This window comes from Podarcis erhardii (assembly GCF_964252035.2).
Source record: "Podarcis erhardii genome assembly, chromosome: 10".
In the NCBI taxonomy this organism is placed as follows: domain Eukaryota; kingdom Metazoa; phylum Chordata; class Lepidosauria; order Squamata; family Lacertidae; genus Podarcis; species Podarcis erhardii.
Genome location: NC_138500.1, coordinates 46,176,034 through 46,193,005, shown reverse-complemented (window position 1 = coordinate 46,193,005; position 16,972 = coordinate 46,176,034). Strand labels below are relative to the sequence as shown.

The 16,972-nt window shown below is 42.7% G+C and overlaps 1 protein-coding gene across 1 annotated transcript; it reads right to left on the bottom strand.

The window, feature by feature from the left end:
- Positions 1 to 1,053: 1,053 nt before the first annotated feature.
- On the bottom strand, positions 1,054 to 5,324 carry IL22 (interleukin 22). The gene is made up of 5 exons (XM_081878119.1): positions 5,101 to 5,324; positions 4,434 to 4,499; positions 4,188 to 4,331; positions 3,815 to 3,880; positions 1,054 to 2,171 (listed from the first exon to the last, which is right to left on the bottom strand). The coding sequence occupies exons 1-5, from the start codon at positions 5,293 to 5,295 to the stop codon at positions 2,043 to 2,045; spliced, it is 600 nt and encodes a 199-aa protein (XP_081734245.1). The 5' UTR covers positions 5,296 to 5,324; the 3' UTR covers positions 1,054 to 2,042.
- Between the last annotated feature and the right edge of the window lie 11,648 nt (positions 5,325 to 16,972).

Below are 16,972 nucleotides of genomic sequence, written 5' to 3'. Positions count from 1 at the left end.
TGCAAAGTTGTTCCCCGTGAGAAAAGTCCCCTCCTCCTCTGTACCTCCACCACTTCCCTGAAAGTAATCCAAGAGTTCTGCACTCCCACAGTTCCCCTAAGCTACTGACCCAGCACCTGACTTCAGGCAAAGAGTAAGGAATGTTCTCTCTTACTGGCAAAGCCCACGCCTCTCCAGCAGGAGTGTAGAGCCTTTTGTGAACTACAACATCCATCATCCCAATCAAGCATGGCCAATGTGGTTCATCAAGATCTGGAGAACCAACGGTTCCTCACATCTGCTTTCCAAACTTTCCTGCAGCACATCACCAACTCTGGCATTGCGTACTAAAAGTGAGTGGATAAAGACTAACATTCCAGTGTAAATACCTAGTATAGAAGTACCCTAGAAAAACGTGGATCTATATCACACACCAAGTCAGGTCACAGGTCCATCAAGTTCAGTATTGTCTTATGTGGTTGGTAGTGGATCTTCAGGGTTTCAGACAGGAGACATTCCCAGCCCTCTTAGGAGATGTGAGAGATTGAACCTGAGACCACTGAGCTAGGTTCTTTCTCATGATAAGACACAGGAAAGTTGTGATTTGGGAGTAATTGGGTCGTGGAACATCGTTCTAGAGTTCTTGAGCAACCTTCAGCTAACATACCACTAGCATAACATATTGTCCCATGCTGATTTTACACATCAGGCTGGGGGCGGGGGAATCTATTGATTTCTTGTCCATGTCATTTTCTGAAGTAAAACAAATATGTCACTGAGCTTGGTTTTTATTTCTTTTTAATGAATAACCACATGTGTGAAACTCCTTTTTTTCAGTCAATACATATTTTCATAATAAATAAAATGGACATGATCAACTTTGACAGGGCATCATTATGACATAAAAGCTGCCATTAAGCTTCTCATAAACATTTCCTAGAATGGTACAGAATATTAAATCATATAAATAAATCTCCACTCATATAAATTATGTGATACAATTTTAAATAAATTATAATTAAATAGTACTATCTGCTAAAATGCTTTTTAAATAAGTCAATACACTTTGTCCTCTGGAGAGAAGTAAACAGAAAAGAGACAGATTCTTCAGATACCTGTTAACTCAATGTAATTAAGCAAGTTTGCTATCAGAAGACCCAATTTTATGTGTTAAAAAGGAACTTAACTTTCAGTCAGAGAGCTTGGCACGTTTTCCCTAGATTTCAATTGACTTGAAAATGAATTCCATTGAAACCATTGGCCTTTTTCAAGAAAAGATCCCAAAGCAAGCATATCAGTGGATGCAGGACCACCAGGCTCATAAAGAGGTCCAGGTTAACGAGATGCTTCCATGTGGCTTATCTGTATCAGACTTCCCTAACCTGGTACCTGCTGGATGTTTTGAAATACAACTCCCACCAGATCCAGCCAGTATGGTCAATGTCTGCTATGATACGAGTTGTAGACCAAAGCATCTGAAGGGTTCTGGGTTGTGGGAAGGCTGATCTATACATTAACACCCTAATTTCCATGATGGTGGTGGCTCAAGAAGTTCTTCTGCTAGCACCAAAACTGGGGTCTTTGTTACAGAGGCACCAAGTAACAAAATAAATGCTCCATCTGAGCCCAGCAGAGTCCTTCTTAATCTCCCATTCTTCCCTCAATACCCCCACCCTTAATCAAGACTAAATCCCTCCATTTCACAATACTTTTAAACTCTGACTGGTGTGAGTTGTATTTTATGGACAGGTCCAGAGGAGCTTCCAATCACATGTCTGAGCTGGCCTTTCCTTTCAAGTAAATTTGCTTTGCATTAGGCTAACTTGCCGGCCCTCGATTCACTCTGTAGAGATGTTCTGTCAAAGTTTGCCACTAATCCAGATAAAGCAGTTTGAGAACTGCTGGATCAATACTTTAAAACGGGTCTCATGAAAGCATACATCCGTTGAGTTCTGTATGGGTAAAAACATTTGTGTCTACTGCCTTTAAGAGCGAACCATTGCATTGTCCTTGTTCCACAGAAGCCACCACTGAAGGAAGCTGCAATGATCCTGATTGCCCACTCAGTTGTTCTTCTTCTTGCCTTTGTGGCTCTTGTTGGGGGCTTTGAGTGCTACAGTGCAGGCACCCTCCAGGTAGTCAAACAGCAAATCAAGCTCACCGACTGCTTTGTTTTTCCCATTTTCTCCCAACTGCAAAATCAAAGCAAAAACAATTTCTTCATCAGAATGGACAATATAGATTATAAAAGATGTTGTGTCAATTGGGGGGACACACACAGGGGGAAATGGGGGTACTCTAAGAATTAGAGCACAACTCCTTGAGAGGTTTTTCTACATAAGCCTTACTCAATTAACCAAGATCTGCAGAAGGATACAGCAGTGTGAGAAACAGAGTAGAACAGGTTCTGTGCAATAGGCAACAGAGTTCTTGCATAAGAGTTAAACAGGAAAGATTCACAATGGAGGGTTCCCTTCCTAGGTTCGTTTTTAACGTGCCACGGTGTTTTTCTCTTTTGTTCAGGATTCAATGAATGGAGGAACACAAAGGCATGAGATTAGCTTCTGTTCAGGCATGTCTTTCTTAGAGTTGCCTTCTGTGAGTCACAGTGGCCAAATGGGAATTAATATGACAATTCACCTGAGTGGAATAAGACAAGACCCAGGAGCACACTGCAAGAATGCTCATTGAACAGCCTGAACATTTTCTCTCTATAGTACTATTGATCCAATTTGGGTCATTTTGGATCTTCCATTGAGTTCTGTTAGATTCTGATAAGAATGAATTACTTCATTTATATTTTGCATAATTATTTATTTAAAGGGGTTGGGTGAATGGGATAGTAGACAATACCTCAATTTAGCACACATTTAAAGGCAAATCTGCCTAAAAGCAAATCTACCTAATTTGCACCATATTTGCAAACAATATGTGAACCAAAACACAGCCATCTTTTACCAAGATAAAGCATGGGTATAAATGCATATATTGGTGGAAATAGCATACAAAAATACATTATATTGGGGAAAATATGAATATAAGGGGAATATGCTATACAAAAATGCATATATGAGACAGAATTGCATCCAGTTGTATGCATTTTTGATGAAATTGGCACTAAACTGTTGGTTAATTTTCAGGAGCACTTTTTAAAAGTGGAAATGTCACTCATGTGGAACCTGAACTTAAGTTTTTTTAAAACAAAAATAGAATCTGTGAGAAACCAAAACTGACAGATTTCTCCTTATCAAACCTCAATGGATTCAATACTGGACTAAACAGACAACAACAACAATTACAATTCCACCCCTGAATGAAATGCAAAAGGCTTGCCTTTTTTTTTTTTTATTCCACCTTCAGGCGGCAAAACATTTTGTACTGGATAGAAGTTCAAAGGGGACAGATATGAATGTGAGCTAAGCAAATGCAGCTACAATGCAAGGCTGGCTGACAACATGGAGGGGTTTCTAACCATTGGCCTTGCTGGCTAGAGCTGATGAGATTTGCCATCCAACAACATCTGGGGGTCTACAGATAGACCATCCCTCCATTATATGCTACAGCTCTCCCTACAATGCAGCTTTCATTTAACATGGATCATATTCAAACCTTATTCCCCTGAGTGTATTCTGAGGGACTACAGTCTGTGAAGACTGTATAAAACATGCCATTTCTAAACATTTGAATTAGCACTCAACTAAGAAAAAAAAAGGGGAGATTAATATTTTTTTAAAAAAAAAAATCTTTTTCATGAACTGCTTTGAGGGTTGTTGTTGTTGTTTTTCATTCAAGTGGTACATAAATAAAATACAACAAATTTTACAAAGCAACATACCTGTTGTAATTTGTCTTTCATTTGCTGCAGGTTCCTTTCAATGTGTTCTTTATTTCCCAGTGGTTTCTGAAAAGGAAGGAATGCAGCTAAGTCACAATGTGGTTTTTCATTTCACACCTTTCGCTTGTCTTGCACTTGACGGCAGAAAGATTGGATGTTTTGATTTGAGGTTTCCTCCTTTACCTTCGGCGCTGGTGATTTGCTACCTTGCCTTGCCTAGAAATATATTGCCAACTACCAGCCACAGACACAGGTTGAATACCCTGCTCCCCCACCTCCCTAGAGGAAAAGCATCCAAGCAGGTGAAATACCAAGGAAGCAGAGGATCAGGGGTGGGAAACAGAGACAGACTACAGCTATAGATGGTGCTTACACAGCCCTGCAGTTTCCTATTCAAATCGGCCAAGAAACTTGCAACTTCCTGGGCGCTGGGATATTTGTCCCCAGAGAGGGTCATGAGGACGTCTGTCACCACAATATCAGTTAATCTCTTCATTAGGTAGCAGCGATCATTCGCCTGCAAAGACAAGATAATGAAATTATGTACCTCGAACAACAAGAGAATAGGAAGGTACAAAGAGAGAATAAAAATATTGTTTAATGCACATGGGAATCTCACCTTGATGTTGGTGTATAGATGCTGCCCAACAAATCTGTTATCTGTGTCCTTATCAAAGTGTCTTCCCTATTTAAGAGAGAGAGAGAGAGAGAGAATGAGAGTGTGGCAGAAAGATGAGGCTCTACTTTTTTAAAAGCTCTGCACTGTGGCACACAAGCTCCCTGAGTCTATATAGCTCTCCAGTTCCACAGCTGAGTTGGAGGAGACTGCTGCCCATGACGTGGAACTATAGAAAAGGATGCCAAGGTGTTATAGTGTTAGTGTTGACCTGGTGAGTGTGAAAGCTGCAGAAGGTAAGCAGGCCCAAAGAGCTAACTAACAGATCGGAAGCGAAAAGCAGAACTAACTGAGAGCATCAACAAAACGTTAAAAGCCCCACACTTGCCAGTCCCATAGGTAGAAGATAACCATGAGTGGGTTGTGTAGCTAATTGTTTATAAAACGAGCTCTGGAAGGTCACACTTCCTAGGCAGCTGAATATAATCCTGTGGGTTGTGGTTTCCCAAAGCGGCGTACATACTTAAAGTATGCACATACCTGAAGGCAGGTTAGCATCCTTTCAGGATGGAAGGATGTCAAGGAGCAAAAGTGGGGGAAATCACAAGACAGTACAAAGCATATGAGAGCTGTGCAGATAAAACTGCAGCACACAGACCAATTGCTTTACCTGGCTGGCTAAAGTATATGTACGATTCCTGAAGTAGGTTTTCTGGAAGTTGTTTCTCGTGAGTTCGCAGGAGTGGTTAGTATGAATAACTGCGTCCTTCAAGGGTACAGGGCTTGCCAAGAAGATGAGAGGGAGGCAAGCGCAGCAGAACACCCAGACAAGGAAGCATCTGGTTCCATTCTCAAGTGGATTCATGGCTCCCCAAGAAAGGTGGCAAGTTCAGCCAAGTCACAGCTGCAGTCTTTGAACCTTCTAGAAACGCACAGAAGGAGAATTTCCCAATGAAGATAGACAAAGATCTATTAACGTTATAGTGAAAAATAATAATTTTGCTTTATAAATTATGCATCTAACTTACATTTCAACATGCAGCAATATAATTATATAAGCACTTGGAATTATTACTTACTTGTGATGTTTTTGCTGTGCTGTGAAGGACTTGAGGGTTCCCCTATATATACCCCTTGCCACCTTGTTCGAGAGATAGGTAGCGATGAGTTAAAATGACATCATCGAGTCTCTTACTTTCCACCATCGCTTCTGAGAATTTACTAACCACGACACCAAAAAAAAAAAGCCACAAGACACAACCTCACTGGTTTTTTACTGTGTAATTTTTATGAGGTGCCCTGTTGATGAGGCTGGGGGCAGAAAGATGGGTTTGTTCCCGACACAGCTGCAAGTTAGGGTCAAACTAAATGTGACAGCATTCACACAAAGTGTGTAATTGGCCAATGTGTGACTGGTGTGTAAAAAGTAGATATTGGTGGTGTGTGTCTCTGTGTTGATATGGGTCATCATGACCATGGCAAGAATAAAGTCCTTCCTCCTCCTCCAACAGGGTCCCAATCCATACAGCTATCCCCACACCAGCTATTTACCATTAAGAATCCTGTGATGGCCTGGGACTCGGGCTCGGACTCGGAACCAGAGGAGTCTCAGTCTGCACCGGATCCTTTGCCTCAGGCATCATCTGAACCAAGTCTGGGCCTTGATCATGAAGAGTCCCAGTCTGCACAGGTTCCCCTGCAACAAACACCAGCTGGGCCAAGTCAGGGGCCTGAGCCTGCCCTGGCTCCAGACGCAAGGATTACCTCGTTACCTTCAGCTGGGTCATCACTTATAGCTGCTCCACTACTGGTTTGGTCAGGGGAGGCTGAGGCAGTCCCTGGATCTAGTAACCCACCGACGTCTCCCAAGCTGCAGAGACTAAGGTCTGAGAGAAGGAGAGACCTGAGTACCTGCAGGAGGAGTGCTCGCCTTCGGGCGAAACAAGGAGGTGAGTCGCAGGGGTATCAGGACCGGCCGCTACCCCGACAAAGATCAAAGGCTGTCGGATCCCACCCCAGGTTGCGGGAGCAACATTGCTGTATGCTAGATGCTGCCTGAGATCCTGTACCTGTCCTTGCCTGGTTTCCTGCCTCATGTCCTGCCTTGGCCCTGTCAGACTGACTCTTAGCGGAACCTTCGGATTCTGGACCGGTCCTGGACCGCGTTTCACGGGTTACCCCCGGGCCCAGCACATATCCATTCACTGAGTTTGATGCATCAATGAAACTTTAAAAATGTGAAATGTAACACTGCAACAACTAAATGTTGTGATTGGCGTAGGGCATGGGGTGTGGGGACTTAAGATCAGAGAATTGGAGGGGACTGACCTGGCAGAAGACCCAGCAGGCTGTAGGATGAGAATGCAGGATGCCAGGAGGAGACTAACCTAAGGGGGATCCTAGCAGCTTGGGAGATGGAGATCTGGATCCAAGCAAAGGCCTGAGCAGATTGTGTGGAGAATATACCACCTCTGTGTTATTGGCTACCACTGGTGTAACCTTCACGGCTCATTAAGGAGGCTAATGCACCTTCCTCTGTCAGTGAAGAGTCTTTCTCTTTTGAGAAGGCACCTGGGGATAAGTTCAATGGTGAACCGGCTCCATCAACTCCATCTCTGTTTCCAAGGGCATGGATGTGGCAGTGCTACAAGAACGAACCTTATGTGCCCAGTCTCTACAGAGGAGCACCCATTTGCTTGTCCAGGCTCAAGCCTTAGGATGTCAACCGCGTGAATAGCTTGCGCCACTCTTCCTAAGGAGAGTGTAAGGGACATGTAAATCATTGGAATAACATCTTAAGTGATGCCGAGCTGTGTACCGTGCATTTGTAACCTGTAGACCTATGTTGGGATGCTGTACTGACTTCCTAAACAAAACCTTTGAAAAATTGTGGTGACATTTAACTGTCAGTAGTCTTGCTAATATGTATAAGGCTGAATCAGATAAGTGCTGGAGATGCAAAGAGGTTGAGGAAACGTTCTTTCATATGTGGTGGACTTGTAAAGGGGTAAAAGAGTATTGGGAAATGATCCATAAAGAATTGGAAAAAAATGTTTTAAAAGTACTTTCCCAAAAAAACCAAAGTCCTTTCTGTTGGGGATAATTCAGACTGAAATTCCCGGGTGTAAAAAAAAAAAAAGGTTATTTATGTATGCCACTACTGTGGCCCATGTTTTGTTAGCCCAAAAATGGAAAACAAGCCAGGTTCCAACTAAAGAAGAATGGCAACTTAATCCGATGGAATGTGCACAGCTTGCGGACCTAACATATAGAATAAGAGAACAAGAAGAACACACATTTAAAGAAGATTGGAAATTGTTTATTGAATATATGGGAAATAACTGTGTATAGCTGAAAATGCTGGCAGCATTAAGATAAATTCAACAGTGTAAATAAGTTTTGATGGATGTAATAATGGACTACTGAATGGTATGTTTTTGTGAAATATGCAGGGATTTTTGATATGTAAAATGAACCATAGAAAGAGAAGGAGGGAAGTCACTGATATCTTAAGGGTGTAAAAATGAGTACTTAAATAAAACAGAAAATTATATATATATATGACAATTGTGGTGACAGTTCAAGAGTCAGATGATAACAGCCACGGCATGTGCTCTTACTTGTCTGGGGAAATGTTGCACACCACCATGGCATGGTCATGACCCACAAGAGTACAAAGGCGGCCTGTTGCTCTGGAAGTCAATATTCTGCAGTTTCAATCCATTTCAACTTCAAAGTTCTTGACTGTGCCCTGAGGGCCATAGAGATCATGGTGCATGGAGCATGTTTTATTTAAATTATTCGCTTTGTTAAAAGCTCAAATGTTCTTGGTACAGCTCTTGATAGACTTACCCTGCATGAATTTGCCTAACCCTCTTTCAAAGCCATCCAAGATGGTGTCAATCGCTGCCTTTTGTGGGGGCAAATTCTATAGTTCAACTATGCCACATGTGACAAAGTACTTTCTTTCGTCTCTGCTGAATCTACCAACATTCTGCTTCATTGCATGTCTACCAGTTATAGGTTTATGAGGGTGGGGGGACTTTTCTCTATCCACTTTTTCTATTCTGTGACCGTTTAAGTGGTCTAATGCTGCTTTAAATGTAAGGGGCAGATGTGGTCCTAGACGAAGATGAGTGAAATCATCTATTAGCCCATTGTAGACCAATTTTCTATTGTGATTATATTTTCATTTCTATACCACTTCATATTTTAAAAGGGGGGGGGGACTCAGAGTGGTTTACAACACATTAAAATATCAAATAAAACAATCCAGAATAAAACTAATGCAAGCTTCAAGGAAAATGTTCCAGAACCTTCTCTAAGTGACATTTTGCTTTCCCCATATTTATTTACCTACTTAATTTATAGAGCTGCCCCATAGTAGGACTATAGGAAGCCCTGGTGGTGTAGTGGTTAGGGTGTCGGACTGGGACCTGGGAGATCAGGGTTCAAATCCCCACACAGTCATGAAGCTCACTTGGTGACCTTGGAGTCAGCCACAGCCCCTTTACCTACCTCACAGGGTTGATGTAGGGATTAACTGATTCCATGTGCTGCTGATATAGTAGAACCAAATTCAGTTGATTCTGACAAGATTCTCTGAGAAGACAATTCAGCGATGTCTACTCCAGATTAGGATACGGTCCTCAGCATTTACCCGTACAAGTACAGTGGTACCTCAGGTTACATATGCTTCAGGTTACATACGCTTCAGGTTACAGACTCTGCTAACCCAGAAATATTACCTCGGGTTAAGAACTTTGCTTCAGGATGAGAACAGAAATCATGCAGCGGTGGCGCAGTGGCAGCGGGAGGCCCCATTAGCTAAAGTGGTGCTTCAGGTTAAGAACAGTTTCAGGTTAAGTACGGACCTCCAGAATGAATTACCGGTAAGTACTTAACCTGAGGTACCAGTGTACTGTATATTATCCATTTGATTTCAGTGAATTTATAGATCTATGTGTTTGTGACTGAGCTCTATGTCTATGGCAGGTTCACTAGAACCTCCGAGTGCTAACCATAAAAGAGGCTTTCTGTTAAATCTGATATTTTTTAGCTTAATCCCGTATTTTAAAAAACTCTACAATAAAACGTAGAGTTCATCAGTGAAGAAATAATATTGATTTCTCCTTGTTTCAATTTTATTTTATTTTTTTTACAGAGAGAGAGAAAGCACAGCACAGTAGTAAAAATCACGTAAGCAGCAAAGTGGTACTCAACCTTATTTAGGGTTTTCTTTCCCCCTTTTTTCTTTCCAGTAATGTCTCAGAAATCACCCTTTTCCCACTCACAGGCTCTGGGGTAATACTTCGAACCACAATTACACACTGAGTTTCCCTAGGTGACTAGTATGTCAGAGTGGTTTGATATTCTCAACAACTGACCCATATAAAACACAGAGGATTCGAAGCAGAGGAATAGCATGTGCACCAGAAGCCACAAACACTTCCTCCTTGATTTCAACCTTCTGTCGTCATGTAGACTAATCTTTGATTTCATCTTCCTAGGACTTGCAGAGACTTGTCTGTGCTTAACAACTTGCAGTGCTCTCTTTTTTCTAAAAAATATGTTTAGGGGTACTCTCATTTTGACTCAAGAAAATCACCGTTTTATAGTTCAAATAAATACAGTGAATGGACAAAAGTACAAAGATTCACAAAATGTTTAGGGGTATGTGTATTCCTGCGTCCCCCCCAGGAAAAAAAAGGCACTGACAACTTGATTTGTGTTTTTAGTTGTTACCTGGTTATAGTAGCATGAATTTGACACATTTTAAATTCTTGGATGAGATTTCTCAACGGTAAGCCCGCAATGTACACAGGGGTTACTTTCCAGAAATCACACCTGAAGGCAAAATCACATACTGTATAGTCTAAACACACTGGGTGCAATTGCAGGTGGGATTACCAAAGTCTTTATTTCCTGGACACCTGCCCCCTTATTTATTTATTTATTTATTTATTTATTTATTTATTTAAAAGCCAAGCGCTTTAAAGATGAATGCACACAACTGAAATGTGCCTAAGTTGCAGGCTTCCTGTATTCACAAACTATAGACAACATTAATCAGGTGCATGTTTGAGCACCCCCATGTTCAAAGCGCTGCATTTGGCAGTCTCCCACTACTGCTATAGCTAAATAGAGTTGCAATGTTTTTATTATTCTTGAAAAAAATAATTATGATTTTCAGGTTTATACATTTCAGAAATTTTACAGTTATTTTAACATTTCAAATCTTGACTTCCTTCCCCCTTTTCCTGTGGCTACTTAAATTTATTCTTAATATTTTCTGCATATCCAAATTAACTTAATTTGTTCATTTATTCATCTACCTTAAATATATACACTTATGAAACTGCAGGTTATTACAACAATCCTACAATTTATCTGTAAATATTCAATAAACCATTTCCATTCTTTTATATATAAAGAAACTGTTATCTTGATTTCTTATTTTTCCAGTAAGTTTTGCCATTTCTGCATATTCCATGAGTTTTTGTGTCCATTCTTCCTTTGCTGGGACTTCTACTTTTTTCCATTTTGGGGCAAGTAACATTCTTGTCACTGTAGTAGCATACATGACTAAGTTTCTATACAGTTTAGGTAGTTCTGTCACTATAATTCCCAAAATAAAAGCTTCTGGGTTGTTGTTTTTATAAACGTTATTTTAAACATCCTTTTCCATTCATTATATATCATTTCCCAGTAAGCTTTAACCTTACTACAAGACCCCCCACATATGATAAAAAGAACCTTCTTTCTCTTTACATTTCCAACACTTACTAGATTTAGAGTTATACATTTTTGCCAATTTATTCGGTGTTAGATACCATTGATAGAGAGAGTTGCAACATTCAGACAGCAGTTAGACTGTACACACTTACTTGAGAGCATGTCTAATCGGATCCCATGAGATTTACTTATGAGTAGATATGCAGTGCACTGTTAGTTAATGCGTTCTATTAATTGACGAAAATATGTTTGATAGATCAAAAAGATGTGCCTGATGAATTAGGCAGCAAAATTTCAGAATACTTTTTTAAAAAAATTAAAAATAAAACAAACCGTTTGGAAAATCATGGGTGGTGGGTATCAACTTAGAAAAGATATTCCTCCCCATTGAGGTGGAAATGAATGTCAGAGTCCAATCCTAAGACTGGCCACCACCCAGTGGAGCTTAAGAGAGCACCACCAACACACCCATAGAGCTGTAGTCCAGGGCGGAAGGTGAGGAGCTGGCACAATTATGAGGCCCACATCGAGCCATATGGCACCACGCTGGGCTCTGTCGCTCTTATTCTGCACCCACAGGGCTTGCCACTGGCTGCCTCTGCAAATGGAGGGAACAGGGCTCAGTAGTGGGACACCTCTGCCCAGTATACCTGAAGGAGCGTCTCCACCCCCATCGTTCAGCCCGGACACTGAGGTCCACCTCTGAGGGCCTTCTGGCGGTTCCCTCACTGCGAGAACTGAGATTACAGGGAACCAGGCAGAGGGCCTTCTCGGTAGTGGCGCCTGCTCTGTGGAACGCCCTCCCATCAGAAGTCAAAGAAATAAACAACTACCTGACTTTTAGAAGACATCTGAAGGCAACCCTGTTTAGGGAAGTTTTAAATGTGTGATGTTTTATCGTGTTTTTAATATTTTGTTGGGAGCCACCCAGAGTGGCTGGGGAAACCAAGTTAGATGGGGGGGGACATAAATAAATTATTATTATTATTATTATTATTATTATTATTATTATTACTACCCAACCCACCACCCCGTCCAGTTCAAAGGGGTTTGGGGTTGCTCTGTAAGATGGTATATAAAATATCCTGTGATTTATTCACAGAGAGGTAGACACTCCCATTCACCCACCTGGGAGCTTACTTCTTCTCCCAGTCTCTCTTTTTTAAAAATAATAATAATAATATTTATTGCTTTTAAAAAAGGGAAAAGAAAGAAAAAAGAGAAACAAAAAAAAAAAGAACAAGAACAAGAACAAGAAAAAATAAAACAATACAATACAATATACAAAACACAACCTCAACACCTCACCCAACATAATAAACAAAACAAAACAAAACAAAAACAATTTAAAAGCATACATCATTCCTTTTCCATATTCTAACTTTCATTCCCTTATATCATCGACCTCCTCTCACCTCCCTCTTTGTATTCCACTTCCATTAATTGTTTTAGCAATTCCTTTCCATCTTTCTCCATTTTCTATCATATAAATGTCTTAACATATTTTTAATCTTATTTCCATTAAAATTGGTATACTTATTTAAACTTAACTCCTTATAGCATTTCTACTAAACGCCATAAAAATTCATTCCAACATTTTTCTGTCACTCATTAATTTTACAATATTTCTATATATAGACTTTAAATCTTCCAATCTTCTTCCACCATCTCCTCTCCCCGGTCTCGGGCTCTGACAGACACTTCCGTCCACTTCGTACAGTCCATCAACCTGGAGATCTTATGTCCGAGGCTCTTAACTCTTTTCCACATCCCTTCTGCAGTTCTTCTCCATGTTCTTTGATGCTAAAGGGCAGATCTTGAGGAAACTCCAATCCAACAACACCTCCACTCCCTCTCGACAGGGCAGCCAAATTTCCGCCAGGATCCATAAAGTATTTCAGGGCATATTTCAAAATTCCTCCAACTCCAAAGGCCCCCCGAACTCCAACCTCCTCCTGACCCAAGTCCATATTCCAAAAGTCAGTTAATCCCTGCATAGAGGGATCTTTCCAACTTTCCTTTTCCAGTCCAGGCCAGGCTCCGATCTTCAAAGTCTGACTTTTTCTAGTTTCAATCATAAAGGGCCTCAACTTATAGTCTTTGATTTGCCTCTGTAAGACTAAAGCTCCCCCTTGTATTGCTTTAGGTTCGACAACAGCAACTTTCTCCTCCTTTTCAGCAATTTGTCCTGCTAAAATAGATTCCTGTGTCAAATCCTGAGTAATTTCTCTATTGGTGCTCACTTTTGGTCCCAAAATGTCAGTTTTAGTAATCATAACATCCAATTTCTTATGAAGCTGTTCCAGCAGATAATTTTGTCTTTCTCTCTTCAAAATACAGCAACCCACAGTCCATCTTCCTTCACAGAATTGGGGGGGGGGTGTGTCTATCAACAACTCTCAGCACCTTCGACAAACAACAGCTCCCAGAATTCTTTGGAGAAAGACATCACTGCTTAAATTGCTGTCATAGTGCTTTAAATGCACAGTATGAATGTGGTCTTGCATACAAATCCACTATGTACAGTGGTACCTTGGGCTAAAAAAGCTTCAGGTTCCATATGCTTCAGTTTACAGACTCCGCTAAACCAGAAATAGTGCTTCAGGTTAAGAACTTTGCTTCAGGATGAGAACAGAAATCGTGCTCCGGCGGCGCGGTGCCAGCTGAATCCCAAGTTCACAGGCTCTTCTGCCTGTGATTTCCAAGGGTCTCCGCCTTCGCCGTGGTGGTTCAGATATTATTATTATTATTATTATTATTATTATTATTATTATTATTAGCCATCAGTCCTGGGCACCGAAATGTCATGCATTCACCCTGCTTGCATGATCAGCCAGGAGCAAAGGCTTCCAAGTTCAGGTGTGCCAAATGCAGAAGCTCAATACAGCAGGATATTGACTTCCCTTTGCCACAGAGCACATGTCTAAAATATGCTCCTGGCTAAGGCCAAGTTGAGGAGTGTAGTTCAATACGAACGTATAATAAATCAAGTATAATGGCTGCTGGGCTCTGGGAAGGGACTTCTTCTTCGCCCAGGGCAGCAGATCAAACCTAGGCAGCAGCTTCTTCCATAATTCTGAGTACAAGGGAAGTGGCACTGGCTTCCCTTAGCCCTGCACAAAACCTGCACTCCTTTGCAAACCACAGCAGCACTCCTAGGCAGCAGGCTTTTTCAGTTTCAGCCACAAGGGAGGCATTGCTGCTCAGCTGATCTCACTCAGTATAAGACCAAAAAAATCATAACTTATAGGGATGTACAGTGGTACCTCAGGTTAAGAACTTAATTCGTTCCGGAGGTCCGTTCTTAATCTGAAACCGTTCTTAACCTGAAGCACCACTTTAGCTAATGGGGCCTCCAGTTGCCACCGCGCCGCCGGAGCACGATTTCTGTTCTCATCCTGAAGCAAAGTTCTTAACCTGAAGCACTATTTCTGGGTTAGCGGAGTCTGTAAACTGAAGCGTATGGAACCTGAAGTGTATGTAGCCCAAGGTACCACTGTACATAGTGGATTTGTATGCAAGACCACATTCATACTGTGCATTTAAAGCACTACGACAGCAATTTAAGCAGTGATGTCTTTCTCCAAAGAATTCTGGGAGCTGTTGTTTGTCGAAGGTGCTGAGAGTTGTTGATAGACACACACACACCCCAATTCTGTGAAGGAAGATGGACTGTGGGTTGCTGTATTTTGAAGAGAGAAAGAGGATGCCATGACAGCCATTCAAAGCAAATAAATGCAATTTGTCTCAAATTTTCTACCTGAAGAAGAGGACATGTCCTGGAAAAAGAGGCAAACCAGTTTAAACCAATCTCTGACAGGCACACTGCCAGCATGCTGGTGTCCTCAAAGTATAACGTAAGTGGAAGCAAACAGTAGTACCTTCATACAGGAAGAAGAAACCTTGTACCCACAAAGGACATCTAACCATCTACTAACTCACAACCCTCCCCCCTCCACTTCTTCCATCTGCTCCTTTTGCATCTACACACACACACACACACACACACACCACACCACCCTCTCCTTATCCGAGTGCAGGTATAAGTTGTTAGCTGTCAGGGAACTGCCATCGGAGAGACAGGTGGTGGACAGGCTACAGGAGAATAGGAGAGAATCTGCAGTAGAAGAGGGAACCAGCAGGGGGAGTGCAGGAGTCACAGCGGAGGGGAGGCTCTGGGATGCTTCCAGTGAGAGTAGTGGAGAGGTAACGGGACCCCCGTTGGGAACGCCCACCCTTCGCCGGAAACTGTCACGCAGAGAGTCTCGGAAGCGCATGTCTGTCAAAGAGCTTTTATGTTGGCGTAAATTCCGTAGACGCCCACTGTCAGATTCTACCAGCGACTGACGGAGTCATGCTTTGGGGGCTCCGTTAGTGCATCGGTTTGGATGACCAGCCAAACCCCAGAGGGATCAAGCTTTTACGCACAAGCAGCTCACTATCCCATCACAGCAATCTGACAGTCTTTGAAAGCAGCTTGTGCAAGCAGAAGGCATCATGAGCGAACCATCCGGAACCGGAGGAGCAGGAGCGGGAGCTGGCGCAGATCCAAGCCTGGAACAAAGGTACAGGGCGTTGGAGGTCCAGCTGGCACTGCAAACGGCGAGGCTCGAGGAGAGGAGGGCTCAAGATGCAGATAAGGGGAAGACCACCCCACTTGCCAGACGGGTGCCTGGACTGGTGCAGAAATTTGGGGGGGATCCCCGGAACTATCAAGCCTTTAGGACAGAGATGCAATATGCTCTCAATCTACTGTTTGATGACTTCCCCGACGAGAACTCTAGAGTGGCGTACGTGATTGGCCATCTAGAGGGAGGGGCGAGGGACTGGGTTCGGCCCCTGATGGCAGCCAATAATGAAATCTTAAAGGACACAATGAAGTTTTTCCGCGCCATGGACTTGATGTTTTCCAGCGAGATCGAGCAGGGAGTGGTGCGCAGGCAGTTAATGGCGTGTAAACAGGGGAGCCGATCTGTACGTGAGTACTGGACTGAGTTCACCATGCTGATTCATAGACTTGGGTGGGACCTTGCTAGTGAACCTATTCAAATGCTGTTTGAAGAAGGTCTCTCTCCGGCAGTGAAAGATGAACTTTCCCGGGCGCCTAGGGCGGAGTCTATGGATCAGCTGACTAAATCAGCGCTGTCCATTGGGGCACGCCAGGAAGCTAGAGCTATGGAAAAGCGGGAAGGAAAGGGGGAACGTTGGAAGGACTTCCGCATTCCAGAGATTCCGGAGCAGCCTTTCCCGCCAGCAGAGCCGATGGAACTTGGAACAGCGCGCGCGCGCGCAGTTTCAAACACCAGTGAAGGGCGGAAGAAGGAGGGAAAGAGCGGCAAGAGATGCTATCTCTGCCAACAGCCAGGTCACTTTGCCAGAGTCTGTCCGCAAAGGAAGGAATGGCAAGGGATGGCGGGAACTGTTGGGGGGAAGGAGGAAGAAGAAATCACGGAGCCAGTAAAAGCCAACGCCTGGTTGCCAACATCAGGGCACAGCAGCCAGGCCAGGGAGTAATGAATGTGCCCACGCCGGAACCTCCAAGACCAGCGCTTGTGATAGAGGTGTTGCTGGAACTGGCAAACGGACACCCACTGAAGATAAAGGCGCTATTGGATTCAGGTAGCTCATGTAATTTCATGAGCAAAGAGTTTGCAGCTGCACACCAAATACAGACTATCCCATTGAGTAAGCCTTTGCAGGTTACCACGATTGATGGGAGGGAGCTGTTGGGAGGAGAAGTGAGCCAACAGACTGTACCAATGATAATGAGGGTGGCACGACACACCGAACTGATAGCGTTTAACGTA